This window comes from Bidens hawaiensis, unplaced genomic scaffold (assembly GCF_021521415.1).
Source record: "Bidens hawaiensis isolate Kalapana, Puna unplaced genomic scaffold, B.hawaiensis_p1.1 tig00036245_1, whole genome shotgun sequence".
NCBI lineage: Eukaryota > Viridiplantae > Streptophyta > Magnoliopsida > Asterales > Asteraceae > Bidens > Bidens hawaiensis.
Genome location: NW_027505401.1, coordinates 175,426 through 186,597, shown reverse-complemented (window position 1 = coordinate 186,597; position 11,172 = coordinate 175,426). Strand labels below are relative to the sequence as shown.

The 11,172-nt window shown below is 33.5% G+C and overlaps 2 protein-coding genes across 2 annotated transcripts; both read left to right on the top strand.

Moving 5' to 3' along the window:
* The first annotated feature begins 2,521 nt into the window (after window positions 1–2,521).
* On the top strand, window positions 2,522–4,726 carry LOC143612963 (photosynthetic NDH subunit of subcomplex B 5, chloroplastic-like). The gene is made up of 5 exons (XM_077086811.1): window positions 2,522–2,905; window positions 3,677–3,737; window positions 3,812–3,874; window positions 4,194–4,252; window positions 4,481–4,726. Exons 1-5 carry the CDS (start codon window positions 2,654–2,656, stop codon window positions 4,709–4,711), a joined length of 666 nt encoding a protein of 221 aa, XP_076942926.1. The 5' UTR covers window positions 2,522–2,653; the 3' UTR covers window positions 4,712–4,726.
* A 2,972-nt stretch (window positions 4,727–7,698) lies between these two features.
* Window positions 7,699–10,252, top strand: LOC143612961 (serine/threonine receptor-like kinase NFP). The gene is made up of 2 exons (XM_077086809.1): window positions 7,699–8,827; window positions 9,518–10,252. Exons 1-2 carry the CDS (start codon window positions 7,742–7,744, stop codon window positions 10,250–10,252), a joined length of 1,821 nt encoding a protein of 606 aa, XP_076942924.1. The 5' UTR covers window positions 7,699–7,741.
* Window positions 10,253–11,172: the final 920 nt, after the last annotated feature.

Sequence of the window (11,172 nt, the reverse complement as noted above, 5' to 3'; positions counted from 1 at the left end):
TAAAAGTTTGTAAACGGTAGTAGTAGTAGTAGTAGTAGCTTTTAAAAGCTTGTAAAAGCTATAAGCTTTTACATTTGAATTTACAAGTTTGGTACTTGAACTTTCATCAACTTTTGTTAATTTATATAATAGTTATATATTTTACCATTATTCAAAACTAACTAGCCCCATGACTCTTTAAAAGTCCATAACTTATTCACACATTTATATTTTTTTAAACAAATTACATCATAAAAAAGAGAATTTTATTCTCTTTAATTTGAGTATGATATTGCTATACTTCTTTACCGGTTATGATTGGCAACAAGTCGAGTCAGACGAGCTCGGGTCATGTGTAAGACCAAATTAGGGTTGGAACGAGTCGATAAAAAAGGGTTAATTTAGTTCGGTTCGTGTTGGTCGGTTTTGAGTCAAAAGGGGCCAGGTCAGAACATATTTCAGATTAAAACGGTGTCAGGTCGGAAAGGGTTTCAGATCAAAAGAGGTTGGTTTAAAAAATTATCTATTTTGAAATTACTGTATATTTTAGCTTTGTTTCTTAATTTTTGTCACCGATTACACGCTTACTGCCTTCGCACGAAGTACACGTCTGCATTTGGGTTATGTGTGCACTATTATCAAGTGAATCACGTACCAACATTGATTATGCGGTTGATGTCAGGTTGCGCGCACACTTTTCCGCACCGCGCTGGCACTCAATTATTTTTATTAAAAGCTCCAGCTACTCTGTCAAATACTTAAATATATCTAAAAAACTCTAGCTTCTCTGCCAAACACCTAAATATATCTAAAAAGCTACAGCTAACAGGTACCAGCTACCAGCTTCTAGCTAGCAGCCACCAGATAGTTTTGCCAAACATATATATAAAACCAAAAAAACACTAGGTTTGGCTGAACCTGTTGTCTAGTATGTGGCTTCGCCACTAACCGTATAGTGGTGGGAGAGAGAGAGCGCCCTCCACCTTCCTTTTCATTGACTCGAGCATTGTTTGAACAAAACCAGCCTTATTACGTTTGTTCTAATATTATGAAGAAATATCTTTGAGACAATGACAACCAAATGAACAAAGCCAGCCTTATTACGTTTGTTCTAATATTATGAAGAAATATATATGAGACTATGACAACCAAATAAGTAACCAGTGTTTTAAATACCGGTTCGTACTGGTCAGTTGAACCGGTTATACCGGGTTTTGAATAAGTAGCCGGTATTTAGATCCCGGTACTTTTTGGCGGTTTGTTAGGGGATCGAACCGCCAGTTTTTTAAAAAAATACCAGTTTAAACCGGCATACCGGTTTTTAAGCCAATAAATTTTTGATATTTTTTGTGGCCCATGTTTTTAAAAATGATTTTTAACTTAGCGTCTAAATTAAAATGAGTAAACCAGTAAATGATGTCATAAACCTATTGTACACTTTTATTTAAAAAAAAAACCTTTATTTGAAAAGCAAGTACTTTTATATTATTTTTTTTATTATAAATTAGCTTTTGGAATATATTAATTATTGATTAATGTACTTTTAGACTATTTTTTGAGTTGAAAGTTGCGTTTATATAAATTTATAGAGTAAATTATTCAACTAGGTTGAACCTTTCGATATAATCCGATTCAACTGGTTATACCATTTTTTAACTCAAACCTGTATGAGTAAAATACCGGTTTTTAAAACATTGTGAGTAACCAAAGCCCATAGGTACCTCGATCCATTTATTTATTGTAAAAGATAATGATTCTTTTATTTTATTTATTTTTTCAGAAAACCGTTATGATAATATATATTACTTATATGTATTGGCAAATAATAATCTCACTTTTAAAATCACAATCAACAGTCAAACTTTTAAAACTATTTTTGTCTCAATGGACATCCGTTAAAAAACACTTAGCGTCGTTAAGTTTTTTTTCGAGTTTCAAATCGATATTATAGGGCTTTTGATCAGAAGAAGGATACGAGTCGACTGATGCAAAACGTATTTCGAAACGATGATCCAAACAATGAATCAGTGTTTTAATTCGGGTGTTTGAATTTATAATTAATAAAAATCAAGGTATTTCGAGATAAGTTTTACCTTAGTCAACTTGTATCCCTCTTCGGGTCAAAAGCCCTAAAACATCGGCTTGAAACTTGGAAAAAAAAAACCTTAACGACGTTAAGCTTTTTTTAACGGAGACAAAAATAGTTGAAAGGTTAGAAAATTGTTAGTAACTTTTAAGTATAGAATTATTATCAACTAATACATAAAAAATAAAATTATTTACTTTCATTGCCTATATATTAAAAGCTTGGTTTTGAAATCCATGTCAAACGTACTAACATATTCTATCAACTTTTAATTAATTACACAATTAACCTCACAAAATTATCCTTTTGATTTAGTAACCCTCAAATTCCATTCGATTACACAACAAGTCTACAAATGTTTAATAGGATACAAACCGATACCGATTAAGTTCCTGCTACTTCCCCGTCTCAACACACTATTTTAGAGCAACTAGTCTTGAGTACAAACAAAAATTTGGTGAAGTACACGTGGCATAATATAACTTGACATTGAGAAAAAACCTTTCACCAACAAGTCACATGAGCATCATCTTCTTTTACAAACTCAACACCCCAAAAGCCACACAACCACTATCCAAATAACAAAAAATGGCGGGTGTTTCAGTCTCTGTTCTATCCATTGCTTCAATACCCAAAATCATAACTAACTCTCAACAACCTTCCAACCGAATAACGGTCTCTTGTTACAATATTTTCTCTACTTCATCACGTGTCAGTTATAGAAGCAACAACAATGGTAGAAACTGGATAAAGAGATTGAACGCTGCGGGATTGAGCGAATACGAACCGGATCTTAATGAAGATCCCGTTGATCGGTGGGATAACACCGGCGTTAGTGACGTATGTTTCCTTCTTTTTTTCTCGAATTTGTTACTCCAATTTTAGGGGTGTATACGAGCTGAGCCGAGCCAAGCCAAGATGGAGCTAGACTAGGCTCAAGCACGTCTTGAACTCGTGGCCCACAACTCAACATCACCCAAGTTTACCACTAGATCAATATATCTATATATAATATTTTTTTTAGATTTAAAATCCTTAATTGAGTGTGGGCCCACAGGCTGGCCATGCTAGTCTCGTTTTGACTCTTCAGCTTGAGTGTTAACCGATAATATCTTTGAATATATTGGATTGTTATAACTGCATTATTTGTAATGCAGTTATAACAATCCAATATATTCAAAGATATTATCGAGTAACACTGAGGCTTAGAGCGCTTTCTCATTTTTTTAACTCGAGCATGGCTTGTGAGTTGTCATTTTAAGTTCGAGCTTGGGTTGTTTGCTATTTATTTATTAATTTATAGACATTTTTAATTATATTTTATATATTTTTTAATAAACCTTTAACAAGCCTGAGCTCAGCTCAAGCTCGTGTAGTATCTTAAACGAGCCAAAGCGTGGCTCGAGCTCGGTTGTGTAGTGTAAAACTAATACATAGAGGTACAAAAAAATAAAAGAACATAAAAATACACGAGGCTCGGGCTCAATAACTAAACAAGCTTTATTTAAGGCTCGGGCTCAAAAAAGCTCGCTCGTTTCGAGCTTTTTATCGATTTGAACTCGATTAGAATTAGAGCTAAATTTTGACGAAGTGAGTTTGAAGCTGGTGTAGGATGACTTTGTGTACGGAATCTATGATGGACACCACACTTATTATGAAGGAGATGACAAATGTAACAATTTTTCTTTTTATCTTTTTATTTTGATTTTGATTTTTTTATCTAATAGTTAAAGTTCGTGTTTGCAGCGACATTTTGGGGATCGATAAAAGAAGATTACGCAGCGGTCGATCCTCCATCTGGTTTTCAAGGTACATCTTCCGTTTTGAAGCATACATGTCACATCATACGAGTCATATGAGGTTATACGACTCGTATAACCTTTGCATACCACAAAATTGTCATGCCGTTCGTATCATAAGGGCCATATGAAGCAAATCTTAAATCATATGCTTCGTTTGATTTCGAACACAACACATCAGCCATATTAGTATTACTAGTATGTCCATGTGAGCTTGTTCGGCTCACAGATTGTATGGCATGTCACTATGTCAGTGATATGCGTATTGTGTATAAGTGATGTGCGTATAATATTAGATTGACATGGATCTTCCCTTGCATTATGGCCAGGTCTCATCTCGTGGCTATTTCTTCCCTCTGTGGCTCTTGGGATGTACTTCAATGTCCCGGTTAGATTCACCCTAAACTTTTTAACTATTTCTATGCGCTATAAGATATTTTTATTCGATCCTTTTTTTATTGATTAAAAAAGTGAATATGATCAGAAGATAACTCTATTTGTTGACGTGAAAAATACATTTTTTGACATAAAAGTATCTAAGAAAGCGCCTTGTTGACGTGAAAAACATGTGAAGTTTTGATGTTATAGAAGTGTGACAAATGTTTATGTTGTTTAGGGAGAGTATTTGTACATTGGGGCGGCCATATTCGTTATAATATTTTGCATAATTGAGATGGATAAGCCAAGCGAGGCGTATAACTTTGAGCCGCAAATATATAACATGGAGAGGGGTGCGCGAGACAAGTTAATATCGGACTACAACACGATGGACATTTGGGACTTTAATGAGAAATATGGGGATCTTTGGGATTTCACAGTCACTAAGGATGATATCATGAAAAGATAGTCACAATCTAATAGAGCCTCAACTCATGTATATGGCAAAAAACTTGAAACTTTGTATTTATTTTATTTTCTTGGCATGTTATTTTATAAAATCCCATAAAAAATCTGTTGTTTATGGTGTTCTGTTTGTATTTTGATGGTCATTAAAGTATTGCAAAGTTTATATGTTAGAATTATAAAATGTTGCGTTTTAATTTATTTTATTTTATTAATTTATTTTTAATTTGATATATTATTGTATTTTGATAAACAAATAAAATAAAAATGGGAAAATTGAAGAAAAAAACGAGGAAAAAACTCTTTTTTAACAGGGAAAAACAAGAAAAAACTGATACTGCTAATGTGGCATCTAGGAAATCTAAGACGACTTTCTCATAAGTTTGTTGAAAAGTTTATGTGTGATTACTATTTACTACACATTTTATACGTTTCAAAAATGAATTAGAAAATTCCATCCCTAATAAATATGGTGATCATTTTCGATTTGTTTTCTAAAATTCAAAGTCAAGAAAGTGATACTCTTTATGTGATGGAAGACTATGGGACGGAATAAAAATATAAAATTATCTATTAAATCATGTTTATCTAACACATCAATGGTTCAATTATTTAGTACATTGATATAAACATGGATTTAATTTATTTAATCCTTCATAATTTATATTCATGAACTAAAATGCTAAACTTTCCTATTTATTTTTTATGCTATTTTATTAATATTTTTTTTATTACCTGACAAAAGTCTTATTATTAATTAATAATAAGTTCTTTTTCCTTCAACTATGTGTTACCTTTTAAGCGCTTACCTATTTAAAAATAAATAAACAGTTATTACTTATTCGTGTACATATTCGTAAGTGAATATTTGTCAATCATATAAGTAATTTTTAAAATTAGAACTCTACGTAACAAATGCTTTCTGTTGAATCCAAACGTCGTTATTCTATATATTTTTTTGGTAAGCCACCTAACCAACGTTTTTTTTTTCGAATTGTTAACTTTTATAAACAAGCACAAACTCCAACAAAACGCCACCAAGCTACCTCCAACCCAAAGACAGCAAAAAAAAAAAGAGAAAACACAATTACATGAAAACAAAATTACACTAATTCGACCAACTTATCGATCTATACTTAGACATATTATTGGAGAAGTTAGAAAAAGAAGCACAGTCAAAAGATTTAAATGAGAAAGAAGAGTGGGTTAGGTGAGAATGTTTGAAAGAGTTAACTGAATTGACGAATAGAAAATCTAAAGATCTCAAACAAAGGTCAAGGACCCGTTAGGCCTTGCACGGAGATGAAAACTCGACTTTTTTTCACGGTTTCATCAACAACATGAAAATAAAAAACGCCACCCAACCAACGTCACACATGATATATATATAACATCAATTTTAAAAACAATTACAAAATTTATATCATACGTTTATTGGAATGCTAAACTCCACTATTTTCCCAACTTGACAGCCACAAAAAATTTCATTGAGTTAGCAATTAATAATATGAATTTTTTCGGGTTTAGTTATTGAAATATTTGTTAAAAGATTGCATAGCCCCAACAAAAAGAAACATGTAAATAACTAATTCAGGTTTTATTTATTGGATAATATCGTGTTTTTGTCAGCTTTTCTATTAAGAAAAACTTGATAAAATAACTAAGATTCTTTTATGTAGAACAAAAAATAGACAGTAATAGCTTCTAACTTTACTTTAATTGAAGAAAATTAAAATTAACTACTTTACTTATTGTCAAATTTATTTTACCATATGTACTTATACGCTCAATATCCGAAAAATTAAGAGCTAGACAAGTTTCGATAATAAACATATTAACATAACATACAAATTTACAAGACTGTACCTTTGACGTCTATTCCTGCCCCATCTGTGGTTGACATAGACGTTGAGGTTGAGCCATCCTTGGTGTGGCTAATGCAAAGGTTGCATGCCTGTCATGCGATGTCGAGGTTGAGCCATCCTTGATGCTCCCCGCATGTAGCTACATGAGCCATGTTTGGTATTTTTTTTATTTTCTTTTGTCTTATCCATAATATATATGAACGAAAGCTTTAAAAGCTCTCTGCTTTCTTCCTAAATTCTCTCAAGCCATCAGATTACTTTATTTGTAAATGGAGGATTCTTATGCATTTTACCTGAATTCACGAGTATGGGTCTCACCAAACTCAGATAGCTCTAAAACGGGTTATAACATCTCAGTAAGTTAAAAATTAATCTTACCAAATATTTGATGTGAAAATCCTATAAAATAGAGATATATTAAAAATTAATATCCGATTTAAAAAAAAGATATTATTTATAATTAAGAAAACAATTTTATAGTAAAATAAATAAGCGGGTCATGGGTCATCAAATCTGAATAGCTTTTAAATGGGTTATGACATATCATTATTTGTGAAACCATTTCATCATCAAACCATAATACGGTGTTTGGGATTCCTTATTTTTTCCTTCTTGTAACTTATTAACTTTTATAAGTTAAAAAGGTGTTGGGTAATGTGACTTTTTTAAGTTTTTAAAGAAAGAAAAAAAAGGTTTTGATAAGTTTGGAGGAAGTAACTTATCATAAACAAGTTATATAAGTCAAAATGAGGTGCAAATAAGGAATCCCAAATATGGTCTAAGTATATTATTAACTTTTTTAAAATAAAAAAAATTAAAATCCAAAAAATAAATATTAAAAAACGAAAAATGTAAAACAACATCCGTAATATAGGGGATAAAACATAGTAAACTAATAAATTTATTTTAAAAAATGTGTTGAATAAAGAAAGGATGGGTTATAGCGTTTCGCGCCGTTTAAAAACACACGCACCCTTGAACCAAGAGTATTTTAGTGGGCCCGCTCTTGTTGAGCCACCATGGGTCATATTTAGTATGGGTGGACTTTAGTGTCATGCTTGACCAAGACTTTCTATTCTAGCACCACCCAACTTTGAATAGAGTCCCATGTGACTTCATTAGTTATCTTCTTAAAACAACACCATCACAAAATACCAAAACAAAAAACAATGAGACTCCTCTTGTTTTTCTTCCTTTTGCACCTTCAAAGCTTCTTCAAACTTTCATTCCCACAAGCCTTACCTCCAAACACCACTGGCTATGCTTGCAATATTAACCAAACCACACCCTCTTGCCAAACCTATGCCTTCTTTCGAGCCATGGGTCCGAACCAACTCGACCTAGCCTCAATAAGCGATCTATTCGCCGTGAGCCGCCCCATGATCGCGAAGCCTAGCAACTTAACATCTCTAACCTCACCTCTTTCTCCTAACCAAGCCCTCTTTGTTCCACTCACTTGCACATGCAACTCAGTTAACACAACTACAAATATATCATATGCTAGCATCAACTACACTATCAAGGCAGGTGACACTTTTTATCTTGTGTCCACTAGTCTCTTTCACAACCTTACAACCTACCAATCAGTGGAGATTGTCAATCCTACCCTTGTCCCAATAAACCTCACCATAGGCCAAGATGTAACCTTTCCTATTTTTTGCAAGTGCCCAACAAAAACCCAACTTCAAAATAATATAAATTATCTCATTTCATATGTTTTTGAACCATTTGACACCATATCTTCCATTGCTTCAAGATTTGGGACAACAAGAAACTCTATAGTAGAAATAAATGGTGATAATATTAGACTGTCCGACACTGTTTTCGTGCCTGTTTCACGGCTTCCCGAGCTCTCACAACCTTCTCCGGTTACCATCTCTTCGGACCGGAAGCGTGACAGAAAAGGTGAGGTTATTGGACTGGGAATTGGACTTGGAGTTTGTGGAGTTATGCTACTTTTGATGAGTGGTTTTTGGGCATATAGAGAGTCTACATGGAAAAAGAGGGTAGGAAAGAATAAAAAAGATGTAGAAAGTAAGAAATTTGAAGTGGGAGTTGGTCTTATGGCTGATGTTTCAGATTGTTTGGATAAATATAAAGTGCATAGAATTGAAGAGTTGTATGAAGCAACAGATGGGTTTGATGAAAGTTGTGTGATCCAAGGGTCAGTTTTTAAGGGTTGTATTGATGGGAAGTGGTATGCAATCAAGAGGATGAAATGGAATGCTTGTGAAGAACTCAAGATCTTGCAAAAGGTACATCACTTCATCTTTCATTCACTCAAGATTACTTCATTGCATATTGATGATTTTTTGAAGTTAAGAGAATTAATGATGAACAACAAAAGCATAGATAAATTTTGAGATTTCTCTCAAGTAGGATATTATGTAATGAATATAACACTACATCATACCTCTTTTAAAGGAAAATTTGCATCATACCTCATAGTGGTTCCATCCACTACACATGATTTCAGGACTCCATAAAACCATTCATATCCCAAGTTATGTTTTTATACTTTTTTTTATTGTTTAGATCAGGAAAAAAAATTGTCGGATTAAATTTTGTAACAAATAACATCAAAATGCAACAAGTGATATAATCGATTACAATAAAAAATGAAAGATTTTGAAATAAAAAAATTGGGCTAGACAATTCGTCGAGACTACTCTGTAAAACCATTCGTAGCCCAAATTATATTTTTTTAATACTCTTTTTATGTTGTGTAGTTCTTGTCTATCCTGTTTTCATCTGTCTAGTGGTTCAAATACACTACTAATTTATTAGTCTTGGGGGGGGGGGGGGGGGGGGGCGCGCTAAAATAAGGAATAACCTTTTTTTCAAATATGACAATTAGAGAATGATTATTAGTCTCGCTAGAAAACTGGCTTTTAATTGCTTTTAAATGGCCATGACTTTACTGTTTCATTTCTTTCTTTTTGAAGATAAACCATGGTAGTTTGGTGACATTGGAAGGATTTTGTATAGATTCGGCTGATGCAAATTGTTATCTTGTTTACGAGTATCTCGAAAATGGATCTCTATATACAAAACTGCACGATAACAAGTCAGAGAGGCTAAGTTGGAAAAGAAGGCTAAGAATCGCGATTGATATAGCCAACGGTCTACAATACATCCATGAACACACCATACCAAGAGTCGTGCACAAAGATGTCAAGAGCAGTAATATCCTCCTAGATGCAGAAATGAGAGCCAAGATTGCCAATTTTGGGCTAGCAAAATCGGGGTGCAATGCTATAACAATGCATATTGTGGGAACTCAAGGGTATATTGCCCCCGAATACTTATCCGATGGAGTTGTGTCGACTAAAATGGACGTTTTTTCATTTGGGGTTCTTTTACTTGAGCTTATTTCGGGGAGGGAAGTCGTGGATGAAGCGGGAAAGGCTTTATGGGTAGAAGCATATGCCAATTTTAATGGGAATGAGGAGAATCATAAACATATGCTAAAAGGATTCGTTGATAATGTTATTTTGGAAGAATCTTGCGCAATGGACAGTGTGATGAATGTTATGTCAATCGCCATTGCTTGTTTACATAAGGATCCTTCAAAACGACCAAGTATGGTGGATATTGTTTACGCATTGTGTAAGAGTGATGATTTGTTCACCGATCTGTCCGAGGATAGCTTTTCACCACATCGAGTTTTAGTAAGATAGGTTTGTTTTGGTAATTGGTGAGTATTATATGGTATATATATGCGCCTTAGATGATCTCGGCGTGTTTTCTTGAGAATAAAGACCTTATCACCATAACTCATCTGTAACACCCCGACTAAAACGGAAACGCCTGAGTGTAACGTACAGATTGCTAAACACACGTGACACTATTAGATGACCATAATAACATTATTTCATTTAGATCATCATGTAACACAAGTTTATCAAATAATACAAGTTGTAAATAAATAAATGAGACGATAAGTTGTTCTTTGAATATCCTATAAGCATGCTATGTGTCTTCTAATCTTCATCCTCGCATCGCTATACCTGTAGCATATGTATAAAATAAAGTCAGCTATGAACATAGCTGGTGAGAATAGCAACAGTTTGATATAATATGTAAAAAAATATATAATTCCATGAAACTTGTGAAATGAGCACATAAGGGTTCTTTACACTCGATGCAATGGACCTGAGTGTAAAAAACAAACGAAGGTCTTTTCCGGTTGGGGCAACCAGCGTACTCGAATATGAGGTCCCTTTTCCACTCGATACAAATGAACCTGAGTGCAAAGGGGGGCGTATGCTCTTACTTATTGAGGCAACCACTTGAAATCCACATATAAACAAATAAGCAAGTAAGCTCCATGATATGAATTGTAGTTTGTAAGCGAAAATTGTAATTCTAGAGGTTTGATAGGATCCATATACTACCTCTAGAGATATGAAAATATTTAAAAAGGGGGTGTGAGAAACTCACCTTGAAATTGATGAATAACATTGCAATGAAAACCGAAAGCATGATAACGAAACCACAGCCACTGAAATTGCGTTAAAGAATCCGAAACGATTAAACTTCTCGAACTATAATTAAAAAACTTGATGTGCTAAAAGTAGTTATATAAAAACACGCTAAT